General features: G+C 45.0%; 1 protein-coding gene across 2 annotated transcripts in view; it reads left to right on the top strand.

The window, feature by feature from the left end:
- The first annotated feature begins 17,427 nt into the window (after positions 1–17,427).
- LTN1 (listerin E3 ubiquitin protein ligase 1) overlaps positions 17,428–19,346 on the top strand; it is a 160,428-nt gene continuing 158,509 nt past the window's right edge. For both annotated transcript variants that reach the window (XR_012241792.1, XM_073617090.1), the window contains exon 1: positions 17,428–17,658. Coding sequence is in view for 1 of the 2 variants with exons in the window: in XM_073617090.1 (XP_073473191.1) it covers positions 17,617–17,658 (42 nt within the window). In the remaining variant the exon portion in view is untranslated. The remainder of the gene's footprint in view (positions 17,659–19,346) is intronic.

Genomic DNA, 19,346 nt, shown 5'->3' with positions numbered 1-19,346 from the left:
CTAGGCCTTCCTCTGTTCCCCAAGACCCTCAGGAAGAGGAGTTCTGGGATAAAGGAGATGAATCCCTTTCAGAGGATCGGGATGGGACGGATGATTCCTCTTCGGAGGAATCAGGTGGAGAGGGGCCCTCTGCGGCTTCCCAAGAGGAGAAAGTCTTAGTGCAGATCCTTACTGGATTGGTCCGCTCCACATTTAAGTTGCCCGTACCATACCTGAAACTGCTAAAGAATTCTCTTCTGCTTTGGGGTCACTGAAACCTTTCCAAGCAGCACAGGCCTTTCCTGTTCATAATTTACTTGAAAAGCTCATTTATTCTGAGTGGGATCACCCAGACAAACATTTTTTTCCGCCGAGAAAGTTTTCAACACTTTATCCGATGGAAGAAAAGTTTATTAAAATGTGGGGAATACCAGCTATTGATGCCGCCATTTCCTCCGTAAATAATAGTCTGACTTGTCCTGTAGACAATGCTCAGATGCTCAGGGATCCTGTAGATAAAAAGATGGAATCCCTATTGAAGGATGTTTTTTCCTTAGCAGGTTCAGTGGCTCAACCTGCAGTAGCAGCGATTGGAGTCTGTCAATACTTGAGACCATGTTAAGCAGGTCATTAAAGTATTACCTGAACAACAGGCCCAGGGGTTTGCTAACCTTCCAGCTGCCTTATGCTTTGTGGTTGACGCCATTAGAGATTCTATCGTGCAAACCTCTCGTCTTTCACTGGGGTTAGTGCATATACGTAGAATCCTATGGTTGAAAAATTGGTCAGCCGAGGCACCATGTAAGAAGCTGCTGGCTGGGTTTCCATTTCATGGTGCAAGGTTGTTTGGAGAAGACTTGGATAACTATATCAAGAGAATCTCTTGTGGGAAAAGCACTCTCTTACCTGTCAAAAAGAAGAGTAAGCGTCCCTCTTTCAAACGGACTCTTTCCCCAGCGCCGGGGGCTTCAGCCTCCAGGCAGTCTGGACGGCCGCCTCCATCTGGGTCCAGAGACAAGAGTCAACCCCAGGGACAAAAGAAGTCCTGGGGGAAGAAGCCTAATAGGCAAAACACTAAGACCTCTGCATGAGGGGGCGCCCCCGCTCACTCGAGTGGGGGGAAGACTGCGACAGTTCTCAGGGCTCTGGCAGGAGGATTTCCAGGACAGATGGGTAATCTCCATGGTAACCTTAGGGTACAAGCTGGAGTTTCAGGAATTTCCCTCTCCTCGGTTCCTCAGATCAAGTGTCCCCAGAGACCCAGAGAAGAAGCAGTCGCTCCTTCTAGCGTTAGAGCGACTTTTCTCGCAGGAGGTCATTATGATAGTTCCCGCAAAGGACCAGGGATTGGGCTTTTTTACGGTCCAAAAGCCAAATGGGGATGTCAGACCCATTCTGGATTTAAGGGATCTGAACCGATTCCTAAGGATTCAATCCTTCCGCATTGAATCAATTCAGACAGTAGTTCCCACCCTGCAGGGAGGAGAATTTCTGGCATCGATAGACATCAGAGATGCATATCTGCATGTGCCCATTTTTCCTGCTCATCAGAAGTTTCTGCGCTTCGAGGTAGGAGGGCGCCATTTCCAGTTTGTGGCTTTGTCTTTCGGGATAGCCACTGCACCTCGAGTGTTCACAAAGATCTTGGCTCCTCCTCTGTCCAGATTAAGGGCTCAGGGTATAGCTGTCATAGCATACCTAGACGACCTGCTCTTGATAGACCGCTCGGTAGCCTCTTTGAATGGAAACTTGAGGACCACAGTCAGGTATCTAGAACACCTGGGTTGGATCCTCAACCTAGAAAAGTCTTTCCTAAAACCAGTAAGAAGACTGGAGTATTTAGGTCTGATTATAGATACAAGCCAGGAGAAAATATTTCTACCCCAGGCAAAGATCGCTGCTTTAAGAGAGCTGATTCTGGCAGTCGGGACCAAGAAGGGTCCCTCTGTCCGCCTTTGTATGAGGCTACTAGGGAAGATGGTGGCTTCATTCGAAGCAGTTCCCTATGCTCAGTTTCACTCATGAATGCTGCAACACAGTATTCTGTCGACCTGGAACAAGAAGGTTCAGGCATTAGACTTTCCGATGCACCTGTCGCATGCGGTGCGTCAGAGCCTCAATTGGTGGCTCATACCCGAAAACCTGCAGAAGGGGAAATCCTTTCTACCGGTTACCTGGACGGTGGTAACAAAAGATGCCAGTCTGTCAGGTTGGGGAGTAGTTCTGGAACAGTCTGCGGTTCAGGGGATATGGTCCAAGACCGAGAGGACCTTACCCATCAACATTCTGGAGATCCGGGCGATATATCTAGCCCTAAAAGCCTGGACTAACAGGCTACAGGGTTGTCCGGTCAGGATCCAGTCCGACAATGCCACAGCAGTGGCTTATGTCAATCATCAGGGAGGCACCCGGAGCCGAGCTGCTCAAAAGGAGGTGAACCAGATCTTAGTCTGGGCAGAGATGCATGTGCCATGCATATCGGCAGTTTTCATCCCGGGAATAGAGAACTGGCAGGCTGACTATCTAAGTCGCCAGCAGTTACTTCCAGGGGAATGGTCTCTGCATCCTGACGTCTTTTGGGCCATATGCCAAAGATGGGGGGTTCCAGATGTAGATCTCTTTGCATCCCGATTCAACAAAAAGATAGACAGATTTGTGGCAAGGACAAAAGATCCTCTTGCATGCGGGACGGATGCGTTGGTGATTCCATGGCATCGGTTCTCACTGATTTATGCATTCCCGCCTATTCTGCTACTGCCACGATTCCTTCGCAGGATCAGGTAGGAAAGGAAGTCAGTACTTCTGGTGGCCCCCGCTTGGCCCAGAAGGACTTAGTATGCAGAAATAGTAAGGATGACGGTGGGTTCCCCGTGAACCCTACCGGTACGCCCAGACCTGTTATCTCAAGGTCCAGTGTTCCATCCTGCCTTACAAACGCTAAATTTGACGGTTTGGCTATTGAGACTTACGTTCTGAAGAGTCGTGGGCTCTCAGGTCCTGTCATATCTACCTTGATTAATGCAAGGAAGCCAGCTTCCAGGATGATTTATCATAGAGTCTGGAAAGCTTATGTATCCTGGTGTGAATCCAGAGGTTGGCATCCCAGGAAATATGTCATAGGTAGAATTCTTGATTTTCTACAATTAGGATTAGAGATGAAGCTGGCCTTGAGTACCATCAAGGGCCAGGTCTCTGCTTTATCAGTATTATTTCAGCGGCCACTTGCTTCGCATTCTTTGGTCCGAAGCTTTATGCAGGGGGTGATGCGTCTTAATCCTCCGGTTAAAGCGCCCCTAAACCCCTGGGACTTGAACTTGGTCCTGGCTGTGTTACAGAAACAGCCTTTTGAACCAATAAGTCAGATTCCTTTGGTCTTGTTGACAAGGAAGTTAATTTTTCTGGTTGCCATCTCTTCTGCTAGAAGAGTTTCAGAATTAGCAGCCCTTTCCTGTAAGGAGCCTTATTTGATTATACACAATAATAGAGTGGTACTGCGCCCTCATCCTAGTTTTTTACCAAAGGTGGTTTCTGATTTTCATTTAAACCAAGACATTGTTCTGCCTTCCTTTTTTCCAGATCCCTGTTCTCCGGAAGAGAGATCTCTACATTCGTTGGATGTAGTAAGAGCAGCTAAGGCCTATCTCGGGGCAACTGCTCAGATCCGCAAGACGGATGTTTTGTTTGTGCTGCCAGAGGGTCCCAATAGAGGACAAGCAGCTTCAAAAGCTACCATTTCTAAATGGATTCGACAATTGATCATTCAAGCTTACGGTTTGAAACAGAAGATTCCTCCGTTTCAGATCAGGGCACATTCCACAAGGGCTATTGGTGCTTCTTGGGCAGTGCATCACCGGGCCTCTATGGCTGAAATCTGCAAGACCGCAACCTGGTCTTCAGTTCATACATTCAGCAGATTCTATCAGGTGGATGTGAGAAGGCATGAGGATATCGCCTTTGGGCGTAGTGTGCTGCAGGCAGCGGTACAGGGTCCTCAGGTCTGATTGCACCCTACTTGGTCGTGGTTCCCCCCCCCCTCAGGTAGCATTGCTCTGGGACATCCCATCAGTAATTACTGTGGCTCTGTGTTCCGTGATGTTCGAGAAGGAAAATAGGATTTTTTAAAACAGCTTACCTGTAAAATCCTTTTCTTTCGAAGGACATCACGGGACACAGAGGTCCCACCCCTCTTCTAATACACTATATTGCTTGGCTACAAAACTGAGGTATCCCTGCAAGGGGGAGGGATTATATAGGGGGTTGAACTTCCTGATAGGGTGTGCCAGTGTCCAATCACCAGTGATACCTATATAACCCATCAGTAATTACTGTGGCTCTGTGTCCCGTGATGTCCTTCGAAAGAAAAGGATTTTACAGGTAAGCTGTTTTAAAAAATCCTATTTTCTCATCAGCAGTATATAACAGTCTTGTGACTTCTATCAGTTCCTGGTAAAGCTTGTAGGAGGAGTTTTCATACTGCACTGGCTGTCCTATCAGGGTCCAGGACCCCTGACCCTCTGTCTGGATAGTGCTGATTGGCCCTGTGATGATCAGATCAGCTGATCAGGAAAAAAAAAAACCTCTCTAGCAATACACAGCAAACTGAACATGTGCAGCCTGACTTCAAAGACTCTGTATTATCCAGGCATGTTCGGGAGTCAGTGGAAGATCTGTGCATACAGGATCAAATGGCCTTTTTTACATAATCAGGAACATTAACCCCTTAGGTTCCACTGTGAGTATAACAAGCATGCTATACTGCATATACTGACAGATTTTACTGTTGTGGGTTTAGTAACACTTTAACGATGAAGGCAGCAAATGTTGTACATGCTGGGTATAGTGCATTTCTCTCTGAAAATTTGAGCAAAATGGGTTGTTCCAGACATTGTTCAGAAGAATAGCGTACTTTGATTAAAAAGTTGATTGGAGAGGGACATCATATAAAGAAGTGCAGAAACTGATAAGCTGCTCAGCTAAAATGATCTCAAATGCTTTAAAATGGCAACCAAAACCAGAAAGACTTGGAAGAAAATGGAAAACTACCATTCGAATGGATTGAAGGATAGCCAAAATGGCAAAGACTCAGCCAATAATCAGCTCCAGGGTGATGAAAGAAGGTGTGAAGTTACCTGTGAGTACTGTAACAATTAGAAGACGCCTATGTGAAGCCAAGCTATCGACAAGAAGCCCCCACAAAGTCCCATTGTTGAAAAAAACAACGTGCTGAAGAAGTTCCAGTTTGCCAAAGAACACATTGACTGGCCTAAAGAGAATAGGGGCAACATTTTGTAGACTGATGAAAGCAAGATTGTTCTTTTTGGGTCTAGGGGCCACAGTTTGTCAGACGACCCCCAAACACTGAATTCAAGCCACAGTACACTGTGAAGACAGTGAAGCATGGTGGTGCAAGCATGTTTCTTATACTATGGTGTTGGGCCTATTTATCACATACCAGGGATCATGGATCAGTTTGAATACATCATAATACTCGAAGAGGTCATGTTGCCTTATGCTGAAGAGGAAATGCCCTTGAAATGGGTGTTTCAACAAAACGACCCCAAACTCACCAGTAAGCGAGCAGCATCTTGCTTCCAGACCAACAATATTAATGTTATGGAGTGGCCAGCCCAATCCCCGGACCTTAATTCAATAGAAAACTTGTGGGAGAACATCAAAAATGCTGTTTCAGAGATAAAACCAAGAAATGCAGAGGAATTGTGGAATGTAGTGCAATCATCCTGGGCTGGAATACCTGTTCACAGGTGCCAGAAGTTGGTTGACTCCATGCAACACAGATGTGAAGCAGTTCTCAGAAACCGTGTTATACAACTAAATATTAATTCAGTGATTCTCTGGAAAGCTAAATCTTTAGGTATTTTTTCAGTTTATACAGTAAATGTTTGAGTTTGAAAAGAAAAATGCAGACTACTATTTTTTTGGGAAAAGCCTAATATTCATTTTTCTTCACTTTCTGTAAAGTAATAACAAATCTGAACCATTTTTCTTCATGTTTTGATTTGGAATAGAATGTGCAGTGTTCCCAATGCATTTGCATGTATGAAAATAAAAGCTATTATAAGGATTTTGAGCTTTACTACTTTTTAAACACGCTGCTATTATTTTGAACACAGCTGTAAATAAAACATTTTTTTGTTAATTAAGAGTTTTAGAGTGCCCGATTCTCCCATGCTTACTCCCCAAACAATGTATACGGTCCATAATACCCCTACTTATGAGCCCCCGATTCCGATCACCATGTGAATGAGTAAGGGGTACTATGTACCTCCACCCCACCCTTCCCTATTTCTATCCCTATCCCAAGCCTTCACATTACTGTCCTCAACAACCCTGTTAATGTCCTCAGCTCCTCATTACTGTCTTGAGCCCATCCTTTACTGTCCTATGCCCTCCCTCTATTACTGTCCTGAGCCACCCCCAAACTGTCCTTAGCCCCCCTTACATAGTTACATAGGTGAGGTTGAAAAAAGACACAAGTCCAACCTATGCGTGTGATTATATGTCAGTATTACATTATTACAATATTACATATTACAGTAAAGAACCCTCTACGTAGTTTAAGGTTAAACCTCTTTTCTTCTAATTTTGAGTGGCCACGAGTTTTGTTAAACTCCCTTCCGCGAAAAAGTTTTATCCCTATTGTGGGGTCACCAGTATGGTATTTGTAAATTGAAATCATATCCCCTCTCAAGCGGCTCTTCTCCAGAGAGAATAAGTTCAGTGCTCGCAACCTTTCCTCATAACTAATATCCTCCAGACCCTTTATTAGCTTTGTTGCCCTTCTTTGTACTCACTCTATTTCCAGTACATCCTTCCTGAGGACTGGTGCCCAGAACTGGACAGCATACTCCAGGTGCGGCTGGACCAGAGCCTTGTAGTGCGAGAGAATTATCGCTTTATCTCTTGAGTTAATCCCCTTTTTAATGCATGCCAATATTCTATTTGATTTGTTAGCAGCAGCTTGGCATTGTATGCCATTGCTGAGCCTGTCATCTACTAGGACCCCCAGGTCCTTTTCCATCCTAGATTCCCCCAGAGGTTCTCCCCGCAGTGTATAGATTGCATTCATATTTTTGCCACCCAAATGCATTATTTTACATTTTTCTACATTGAACCTCATTTGCCATGTAGTCGCCCACCCCATTAATTTGTTCAGATCTTTTTGCAAGGTTTCCACATCCTGCGGAGAAGTAATTGCCCTGCTTAGCTTAGTATCATCTGCAAATACAGAGATTGAACTGTTTACCCCATCCTCCAGGTCGTTTATGAACAAATTAAACAAGATAGGTCCCAGCACAGAACCCTGGGGAACCCCACTACCCACCCCTGACCATTCCGTGTACTCCCCATTTATCACCACTCTCTGAACTTCTGTACCTCTACTCATAGGGATACTACCATGCTTTCCCCTATCCCTAGCGGTCCATAGTACCCCTACTTATGGGCCCCCAATTCCGACCCCCATGTGAATGAGTAAGGGGTGCTAAGAGTCATTACTGCACCCCTCCCTATCCTGAACCCTCACATTACTGTCCTCAAAAACCCAATTAGTTTCCTCAGCCCCTCATTACTGTTTTTTTTTTTTTTGTTTATTAGGAGTTTTAGAGGGCCTGATTCTCCCGTGCTTACTCCCCAAATATATATGTTTTTTAAAGCCTGGGCCCTAGAGATTAAAATGGTGGGTTTTGCAATTTTTTATGTCACACGGTATATGTGCTGCAGTTTTTCAATTATTTTAGGAAAAATACACTTTTCTTATTTATTTTTTTTATCAATGTTTAATCTGTTTTATTAAAGTTTGCAAGTATAACGAGACATGTAGACAAAACGTAAAGCATGATAACAGTGTGCAAACAAGGCAAATAAAGTGCTTACAAAGCCACATATGCGAGTAGTATATAACAGGAATACAAACAGTATCTATAGATATGAGTAGGTGTGAAACTGGCAAGGAGACCCAGAGGGTATTAGAGCACAATCTAGAAGCATAAGCACGTGTTAACAAAAGTAGGGGGATGGTGAATGCCAAAAGTGGGTGGTGAATGCCAGGCACCGACTAAATTAAGAAGAGGTAAAAGTATGAAAATTAGAAGAATACTGGAAATTATTCCACATAGAGACTGTGAGAGTCTGATTTTTGTCATCATCCAATGCTATTATACTTTCTAAATATTCAATCTGATTCATTTCACAAGCCCAGCCATCCAAAGTAAGCAGGTCAGTTTGATGCCAGCACCTGGCTATAATAGATCGAGCTGCGATCAGAAAATGCCTAATCAAACTTCGTTTGGTCTGTTTGTAGGAGCCCATCACCAGAGAAAATACAGTGATCTGGGGCAGAATCGGTTACGTGTCACCCACTAGATCAGTGAATAGTTGTAGAATTTTGTCCCAAAACGGATAATGTTCGGGCAAGTGCCCAAGATGTGTAGCATAGTGCCGGGAGCCCACAAACAGTGCCAATAAGCATCAGGGATGGTCAAGTTTATAAAGGATCGAGGAACAGAGATACCATCTGGTTAGGTATGCAGTAATTACGTTCTTTGGCGACTGAAGATGCTGAAAGTTTGTAAGATAATGCCAATATTTTGGTCCAATTAAGATCATCTGCCAGTACACTTCCTGTTCCCATTTGGACATAAATAAGTGTGAAAAGGATTTTTGCACTAGGATTTGGTGTAGCTGGTAGAGTGGATGATTAGGTCTGGAGGATTGGGAACGTAATGACCCAAAAACCACAATTTTCGAACCAAGCACCCCGTGGATTGTGGCAATTTGGGAGGACCTGTGAGAGAAGGAGGAATTTAGCTACTGACAATGTATGGCACAATAGAGGGTTTTCACTCCTAAGCCAAGAGAGAAATCTACAGCTACTAATAGGCCAAAAGATGTGTTACTGACTAATGGCTTCAAGAGGCTCAGTCTTGAAGAAAGTAATCCCTTACCCAAAAAATGGTCCCAAATGCACAGAGTGGCATGGGTAACAGAGTCAGTAGAAGGTCTGTCGAGGGTCTATGGATAGGGTCAGTCCAAAGTAAGGAGGTGAGATCCGAAGAGAGTTGAGCATCCTTAATATGCACCCAAGTTTGGGTGACTGGCTATAATACCAATCCATTATTCTACATAAGGATGCTGCTTGAGAGTATAACGCTATCTGCGGCAAGACTACCCCTCCTCTACTGTTAGGTAAAGAAAGCATAGAGTGACTGATTTTGGGTTTTTTTATTCCACCATATGTATGAGCGAATGGCTTGATTGATGGACCGAAAAAAAACGCCAGGGGAGTAGGGGGCAGGAAGAGCCTGAAACGTGTAAAAGAGTTTCAGCAGAATATCCATTTTCACTACGTTCATACGGCTGAACCACGAAATGTAAGGTTTGTCATGACTGAAGGCAACAAGGGAATAAAGTTAAGGTCAGCAGTAGAAGACTGCACAGTCGGAATTTGAACACCAAGGTATTTTATAGCTGTATGTTGCCAGCAGAAAGGAAAATTTATTTGAATGTTGGAGATGGTGGTCGTAGGTAGAGTCTTATCATAGTTAACTTTAAAATTACTCACCTCACCAAATTCCTGAAATACCCCAACAATGGATGGGATAGAAATATGAGGGTTGGTCACATATAATAAGAGATCATCTGTGTAGAGCTAAAGTTTATAATGTCCTATGGAGAGACCCTGAATGTTTGGATTTTGGAGTAGAGCAGTAGTGAAGTGCTCCATGGACAATACATACAACAGGGGAGATAGAGAGGGCACCCTTGTCGAGTGCCATTATGGATTTTTATGGGATCTGAAAGAAGACCATTAGAGTGAATACGCATGGGTGGGTGGCTGGCTATACTGTATAGTCCTGGTTCGCAGACTCCGGCTGTGTGAGTGACTAGAGCCGTGATGACATCACTCCCACGCATGCCCACAGGAGCCGCCGCTTATGGCACAGGATTCTGAATGAATGGCACGGTATGCTGTTCAGAGCGCATGCTTCACCAGCTGCATCTACAGTAAATATCTCCTAAACAGTGCACGTTCAGGAGATATTTGTGGTACTTATAGGTAAGCCACTTTAAAGGTTACCAGAGTGTTTTATAAAGTTGGGTGGTATACCCGTCAGGACCGGGACTCGGGACTCTTATTATTCTTAAGAGAAGAGATTGCAATAGCAATTTCCTCTTCTGAAAATGGTTGTTCGAGGTCCTGAATGATTGAATCTGAAAGAAATCATGCTTGGTTTGTTGGCATGAACATAATACAATTTCCATATAGTGTCCCTAATGGACCTAGTTTTGTGATCAAGGAGTTGCGCAAGTTTGAGCCGAGCCTTCGAAAGATGAAGCACAGTACCCGGAGATTGACTCAGTTCATGAGAATTTTCCAACTGTGAGAAACCTGAGGTTAATTCCCGAAATTGGGTTGTACGTTCTTTCTTGAGACGTGTCCAGTGTTTATTAAAAGAGCTGCGAGTCCTGCATGTCAGTGCCATTCATTGGATTGGATTGGAGTGGAGGTGTCATCATTTTGATGATCCAGGAGAAACTTAGTAGTAGATTTGACCTCAGCCATACAAGAATCATCACGGAGTAATGAGTCACTTAGTCTCCATGTCCACTCCAAGGAGGAGCGGTCTGGCAGGGAGAGGGATAAATACACCAGAGCATGATCCGACCATAAAATATTCCAGATGCTAGTCTGCGGGTGGAAGGTTAGGGCAAAATGACTTACTAGGAAAAATCAATTCCGGAATATGAATTGTGAGCTGGGGAATAGAAGGAGTTGTCCCTATCCGTGGGGTGTGAGAGTTGCCAAACATCCAATAAGTTACATTGTCCAAAGGATTTTTCTTTTTTCAACCTGTTAATTTGCGACAAGAAAAAAGAGCTTCTGCCTGCAGAGGTATCTAGAATGCGGTCGAGAACACAATTAAAGTCCCCTGCAAGGAGAATCGCACCTTCTGCAAATTCTAGCATTTTCGACAGATAACTTAGAGTTTGATTAACTTGGACATGGTTAGCACTGCACATATTAGCAAGGGTATAAGTCTTACCATTGATGGTGAGTTTTAGAAATAAGTATCTACCCTCAGGCTCAGCACAGATATATTGTACATAAGTAACTGACTTATGAAAAATAATCGCCACCCCTTTACATTTTGAGTGAGTGTACGTACTGTGGTACCAACGAGGGTAATACTTATTGCGGATAGTAGGGATATGATCTGTTTGACAGTCTTTCGTTAAACAGTATAATGCTGATTTTGGACTTGTGAAAAACGTATAAGATCTGCGATCTCCTTGACGGTTCATTCAAACCATGTGCATTAAAGGAGCAAAGCTTAAAGCATTTATTACCCCAACAATTCATATTCCTGATATACCATATGCTTGTATGATAAAGTTTCCTGTTCTCTTTGTATTGCCTCCTTTATGTGAAATCCCCGGTGTTCCTACCAGTCCCTCTGCATTCCTATTAAAAACAGACAACACTTAGGCTAGGTTCACACCTCCCTGTGGAGCGGCTCACAGCAGGGGTCCGATGCGCTTTTAGGTCTAGATTTTGGCAGAATTCGGATCCAAAACAGACCAGGGGTTGAGCAGGACCACTGTGCAATTCGCTCCACAGCCGTCCCGGAGCTAAGTGAACTGGCTCTATTCAATAGGCTCCTGACAGGGGATTTTAATGTGGAGAAATCCGCATCCAATTTGCAATAGTGTGAACCCAGCCTAAGTAGGAGAGCACACCCGTGGTCAGTTCTCTAGCTATGCTGGGACCTCAGTGTGCCCTCATCCAGACACGCCCCTGCTGCACAGCCATTCACTGGGAAGCTCTTAAGCAACTGAGAACAGAAGTTAATCACTTATAGAAAAGGTATTTATAATGTTTTTTATAGCTATACCCAAATGTTTTGCCTTTCATTTTTATTTTAAACTGATTTTTTTTTTTTTACAAGATTGTTTAAAATCACTTTAAGGGAAGCGGTCTTCTGGGGTCCAGTCATAGTATCCTAGAAGAACACCACACCCACAAAAAAAAGAGGGAGGGCTGAGGGGAGGGGAAAGGGAGTAGGGGAAATTAGGGATACGAAGAAAAGGGGAGAAGCAGTCTATGTGTAGCCCACCAAAAAAATGGGGGGTACAGTAGGGGTAAGAAAAGATGGAGAGTAGGATGCTAGCAAAAGGAAAGGCATAGGATATGCTCAGCTAGGTGTGGAGGTCCTGCAAAAGACCTCCACAGCTACAGGAAGTGGCTGAAACAGCCAACAGAGATACTTCTGTCCAAATAAAAGGACAAAAAGGATCTCTATAATCTAATTGGGGATGAAACCAAACAAGGACAGCGTCGATTGATCAGCACTGCCAATAGGGGGATTGAGAATGGGTACTACAATAAGGGAACAGGCATCAAAGATCAATAAGTAGAACATGTAACAAAATGGCAGGATGCAGCGAATAGGAGGCTTAGTTCAGGTTCACACTGGTGCGACAAATGCTCCGACATTGGGAGCTCATGTCGCATGATGTGGAAAATCAATGTTTCCTAATGGGAGCCGTCTTAGCTGGTCTGACACATGTCGGTCCGATTGTGAAAATGCTCCCTGCATGACTTTGATCCTACTTCAGCCCATTGAATATCATTGAAGTTGGATCAAAGTCAGAACGCCGTCTTGCCTGATCCGACTTTGGCATGCGACTTGTGCTCTGATAATCTTGAGGGGGAATTCCACGCAAAATTTTAACTGAAAAGCCGGCATGGGTTCCCCCTCCAAGAGCATACCAGGCCCTTGGGTCTGGTATGAATTTTAAGGGGAACACCCTAAGCCGAAAAACTTTCGTCCCCCCAAAAACTTTGTCCCCCCAAAATCCATACCAGACCCTTACTTGAGCATGCAGCCCGGCCGGTCAGGAAAGGGGGTGGGGATAAGAGAGCGCCACCCCCTCCTGAACCATACCAGGCGGCATGCCCTCAACATGGGGGGGTGGGTGCTTTGGGGCGGGGGGGCGCCCTGCGGCCCCCCACCCCAAAGCACTTGTCCCCATGTTGATGAGGACAAGGGCCTCTTCCCGACAAACCTGGCTGTTGGTTGTCAGGGTCTGCGGGCAGGGGGCTTATTGGAATCTGGGAGACCCCTTTAATAAGGGGGTCCCCAGATCTCGGCCCCCCATCCTATGTAAATGAGTATGGGGTACATCATACCCCTACCCATTCACCTGGGGGAAAAAAGTGTCAACAAAAAAAACACACTAGATAGGTTTTTAAAGTAATTTATTAGGCAGCTCCGGGGGTCTCTTCCGACTTCTCCACTGTCTCCGGCCTCTTCTCCCGCTATCTTCTGCTGGGCTCCTCCACTATCTTCTGCTCTTTTGCTAGCGGTGGCCCCGTCTTCTCCGTCGTCTTCTTCCCTCTTCTCTTCTTCTGATGTTGACACGACGTTCTCTCCCGCTGTAATGCCGTGTGTGCGGTGCACAACGACTTATATAGGCATGGGGCGCCCCTTATGATGTCACCGCCCCATCATGCCCCGATCAGGCCTCACTCTGCAAACGCTGTAGTAATGTGTTTTGTAAGTGACAGTGATTGATTGATACTGCACATGGCTGGGCTGGGCTGGGCGGAGGGGCTAAATACAGGTACTAGCAGGTATCTGGGCTGATCCCGCTAACACTGAGTTTTTGGGAACCCTAAACTGTTGGGGATGCTAATATAGTTCTGATCAGATCAGATATCGATCCGTTCAGACACTATACTACTAAGGGAGGCGTATGGTGCGTGCGTGCGTGTTAGCGGTACTGGCACTGATCTGATGCTTCCTGGGGCAACGCAGACCCTATCTGATGCTAAAACCTAACTTTGATCACCCACCAGGTGATTAGTGGGTTAAACCTTTATTGGGTAAAATATGGTGCCCTGACGCTATAAAAAAAAATCTAGCTAAACTGCATCACCTGTGACACTTATACTGTGATCACAGGTGACAGGGGATAATTAGGGGGTTAAACCTTTATGTGGGGGGGTTAGGGGGTATCTGAGCCTAATACTAATTACTCTAACACTGATTAGTGTCACTAATGACACTAGTACAGCGATAAAAAAAAATCTGATTGCTTTACTGGGTGGCACAGTGACAGGTGGTGAAGGGGTTAACTGGGGGGGGGGGTGATCGGGGGATGAATTGTGTGCCTACGTGACCTGGTGTCAGTGTAGTGTTGGTGCAACTCACTGTTTGATGCTCTCTCCTCTCGGTCTGGAACGAAAAGACCGACACGAGGAGAGATGACATCACTTCCTCTGTCAGTGTTTACAGTTAGACAGACAGGGGAAGGATATCATTCGTCAGAAGCGATCACCAGGTCCAGGCCAGATTAAATTGGCCTGGGCCTGGGTATTGATCGCTTCCTGATCGAATCCGATCGCTCCGGCGGGGGTGGGGGCGCGCGCCCCCGACATAGCATAACGGCGATTCGCCTGCCTGTGCCATTCTGCCGCAGTACAACTGCGGCGGATGGTTGGCAAGCGGTTATGCTTTGGTAATAAAACCTGGAAGCTGAGCAAGATTTTGCACTTTCCAGCTTTAGTAAATAAACTCCATAATGTCTATGAGATGCTCGACATATAAGAGAAGAGAAAAAAAAAAAGAGGGGGAGGGAGGGAGGGAGAGGGAGAAAGAGAAGAATACACAGAACATCATTTCAAAGTAATCCACTTATATCCATGCGATAAGAGACAGAGTGGCAGTGAACAAGGCAACACCATATCCATTAGAAAAAACAGGAGCATGAACCATATTGAGTGACCTAAAGGTAGCCACAAGCCTCAGGGGCTGTTACAGTGGCCATGAGCTTAGCTGGAACATCAAAAAAGAGAAGACATAATGGTCATCAGATGGGGACCCCTCACCCGAAGTGTATAATATAAAATTGGTAAGTGATAGTATCTTGCTACCGGAAAAGAGGGTACAATTGATGAATCTTCACTATTGGTAGAGATGGAGAGGATAAGACCGTTCAAAGTTCTCTAGACCATGAACCCAAAGAAGGGGGTCCAGAAGTGGTTGCACTTGAAGGCCGGTGGTGTCTCCATTGTGGACCGTTAGTGGTCAGTGTAGATGGCTAGTCAGGCCACATCTCTAGGCAAAGTACATTCAACACCAGCGGGTATATTGACCCTGTTCACCTGATCGATTTCAATAGGTCATCCTGCTGGGGACGGAGGTGGTGCACAGTGTCCCTGTATTTATCATGGAGGACCTTGAAAGTGAACCTCTGCAAAATAGCATCCCTATCATCAGAGAGAACAGGGACAGCCTCTTCAAGGACAGTGACAGATTGTTTACCTAGTGTATTGTCACCTCTGAGAGAAGATTACAAGAAAAACAGAAATAGAAGGCGCGCACACCTAGTGCATTACCAGAGATAATTTAATAAGAAATTGTTGTATAAAAGTGGGTACTCATAAACTGACAAACTTCCTCAGAGCTAGGCTAGTCTCCTACACCATGGGCAAGCGCTTTCATAGGGAATGGTGGAATTGAAAATTGTGTTTCAAAAAGAGCCACGCCCAAAGGGGCGGAAATAAAAAAAAAGTTGATAAGAAACTATTAATAAGAAATTGAATAGTGTGTGTGTGTGTGTATATATATATATATATATATATATATATATATATATATATATATATATATATATATATATTAGGGCTGCAGAAATGAATTCCTCGATTAATCAATAATTTTTTTGATCAATCAAAATTTTTTTGATCGGTAGGCTGCCTGCCCTGGGGCCGCTTTGGGCCAAGCTGTGGCTGCAGCGCAGGGCTCCACTCCCTCCACCTCCACTATATGTCATACACAGTCTGCCGAATCTCCCACTGGAGGATCTAGGAGGAGGGCGGGACTTTTCTCACAGCGCGGCCAAAGTTTTCACACTCAGCTCCGAGACACACAATGGGAGATGCCCGCAGACTGTGTAATCCAGGCACAGGCACTGACTGCAGTGAGGCTGCGATTATGGGCACGGTGAGACTGCATTATGGGCATTGTGAGGCTGCGATTATGGGCACGGTGAGACAGCATTATGGGCACGGTGAGGCTGTGATTATGGGCATGGTAAGACTGCATTATGGGCACGGTGAGGCTGCGATTATGGGCATGGTAAGTCTGAGATTATGGGCACGGTAAGGCTGCGATTATGGGCATGGTGAGACTGCATTATGGGAACGATGAGGCTGAGTTTATGACGTGTGACGTCCTAGCCATGCCCCGCTATGTCCGGCTTTGGCCGTTGCCATAACAACGGTGCTATATCAGCTAAAAGTAGTTGGATCTGTATGTGCGTTATAATTAATCGAAATAAGTTAATTAATCGATTAAAAAAAAAATTGATTAATTGAACACGAAAATTTTAATCAGTAACAGCCCTAATATATATATATATATATATATATATATATATATATATATATATATATATATATATGGATCGGCAATAACAGATGTGAACAGGAGTGCTTGGCCGCTGTAAGCAATACTGTTTGAAAAGAGATTGTGGGAGGTTTACTAAAACTGGTGCAGATGTGCATAGTAACTTCAGCTTGTTCACTTAAAGTGTTAGACCTCTTTCACACTGGGGCGCTTTGCAGGCGCTACAGTGCTAAAAATAGCACCTGCAAAGCGCCCTGAAAGAGCCGCTCCTCACAGCGGTGCGCTGGCAGGACGCTAAAAAAAGTCCTGCTAGCAGCATCTTTGGAGCGGTGAAGGAGCGGTGTGTATACCTCTCCTGCCCATTGAAATGAATGGGGCAGCGCAGCTGTACTGCCGGCATAATAAAAATGCTATAAATCTATCCCCTATTTTGTAGACGCTATAACTTTTGCGCAAACCAATCAATGATCGCTTATTGAGAGGTTTTTTTTACCAAAAATATGTAGAATACATATCGACCTAAACTGAGGAAAAAAAAATGCTTTAAAAAAAAAATGGGGTTATTTATTATAGCAAAAAGTACAAAATATTGTGTTTTTTCAAAATTGTCTCCTTTTTTTTGTTTATAGCGCAAAAAATAAAAAACCGCAGAAATAATTAAATACCACCAAAAGAAAGCTCTATTTGTGGGAAAAAAAGGACGTCAATTTTGTTTGGGTGCAACGTCACACGACCACGCAATTGTCAGTTAAAGCGACGCAGTGCCGAATCGCAAAAAACGGCCCGGTCATTCAGCAGCCAAATCCTTCCGGGGCTGAAGTGGTTAAAGTAATGAAGTGCAGTATGAGAAAAAAATGGCCTGGTCATGAAGGGGGTAAATCTTCCAGAGATCAAGTGGTTAAAACCATGGCCAGTAAGCAGTAAGAGCAATCCGCCCCCATAGAGCCCTCAGCTGGAGAACATCTGCCCGGTCACGTGACAGCCGAGCCCCGGTTTGACCTCCAAACTCTCTGCCTGTGAATCGAGCGCCTATGTCACGGATCGGGGTGAGGGCGGAAGACTGGCAGCGGGGCCTGCAGATTAGTGAGGACGTCATGGTCAGGCTTCAGGTGGAATAATCAATAACCGATTTACCGAAGGTTTACACGCCGGGTGAGCGTGCTGCTGGCCTTGGGAAGTGTTTACCGGTGACAAAGAGCGGAGGATGGGCGGGAAGAACAAACAGAGGACGAAGGGCAATGTCCGGGTGAGTGCTGGGATGGATTAGTACGCCTGGGCTGTGTGTTCCTGCCAGGCATGGTGGGGGAGCCAGCTGTGCCAGTGTGGTGATTGGAGGCAGACCAGGCTGGGACTGGGGGAGCCACATCAACCGGGGGGGTGTACAGTGTGTGAGAGGCCTGGGGGGTCCATAGAGAAATCATAGCAGGAAGAGCATTTCCTAAAGTAGAACTATGGAGGAAAACTTCTTCTTTTTTCATTTTGGAGGGTTATAACCCCCCCCCTTTCCGGTTATTGTTTTGTCATCTGTGCCCCATGGGGGAAATTTCCCTTCACTTCCTGTCCCATAACCAAAACAGGAAGTGAGGGGAAGTCCCCTGGTTGTCACCAGAACTAGTGTCTCCATTGGAAGATTTCCCCTCCATTCCTTTTCTTGTCTCCACTAGAGCTGCACAATTCTGGCCAAAATGAGAAGCACGATTTTTTTTTTTTTTTTTACTTAGTATAAAAAGATCACGATTCTTGCAACGTAATTTTTTTTTTTTTTTTTTTAGGAGAGAGAGAGAGAGATTGATAGAGAGCGCGATTGATAGATAGAGAGCGCGATTGATTGAGAGAATAAAAAGCATTTGCTGATTCTTAAAAAAAACAAAAGCACTATAGCAGGCAGCTCACATTTGGCCAGTGCTGCAGTCATGCTTGTGCCGGTTGGCTGTCCCCGAGACCTCTGGGAAAAAGAAACATACTTACGGACCAATCGCATTCTTCTTTGCTGACGTCAGAAGTTTCACGCTGGCTCCGACGGCTTCCCTTCCGCTCCGAAATGGGCAACATCCCGGGGACACTATCGATCGCTGCGCGGCACGTGCTTTTAAACTGACAATTTGCTGAATGGTCAGAATCGTTCAAATCCGGCGGAGTTGCGATCGTGGCGGGCGCAGAATCGCGATAACGATTCTCCACGATTAATCATGCAGCTCTAGTCTCCATCCAAAATTATTTTCTTTTTTGTTTTAAGAGATAACGGTCCCCAGGACAACTTGAGAGGCTGAATCAAGGGGCACAGACAGCAATAAAAAAAAAAAAAAAAAAACCTGACAGAGGTTCTAATCCCGCTCCATGCTTGCCTATAGTTTTACATTATAGTATAATATATGCCAGACTTTTTAGTTAGGTGGAGCGGGATTAGAACCGATTTTTTTTTTTTTTTTTTTTTTTTTTTGCTTTTTGTATCTCCGTTAGGGAGATTCCTTCTCTCTAAGGATGGGCTCCGGCGTGTTCGCACACTCCACATGCCGAGCCCGCCAGGAAGTTGGCACAGCGCTGCGCTAATCACAGGCAATGAGACCTTTTCCTGATGTGCGGCTGCAGAGATCGGGAAATGTCTCACTGCCTGTGATTAGCGCCGTGCCGACTTCCTGGCGAGCTCTGCACGTGGGCTGTGTGAACACACCGGAGCTCATCCTTACTTCTCCCTATCTATCCTGTTTACCATTATCAGCGAAAGTAAGAGAAAATAGAAAAATTTGGATTGTCCTGGCGGGCGGTACGCACGTATGTTGGGCACATCCCTACACACCACGGGCACAATCTTTTTAGTGGAAACCAACGTTGGGACTGCCTATTTTGAGACTGGCCTGCTTCACCTTTTTCTATGCTGGTGAACACTAAGATTTTCTGAAGACTACTCACTTTCAACGATGGAATGGTTTGGAT

The sequence above is a fragment of the Aquarana catesbeiana genome, linkage group LG02 (assembly GCF_042186555.1).
Source record: "Aquarana catesbeiana isolate 2022-GZ linkage group LG02, ASM4218655v1, whole genome shotgun sequence".
Lineage (NCBI taxonomy): Eukaryota > Metazoa > Chordata > Amphibia > Anura > Ranidae > Aquarana > Aquarana catesbeiana.
The sequence above is the reverse complement of the archived record's forward strand: the minus strand, read 5'-3'. Positions and strand labels throughout refer to the sequence as shown.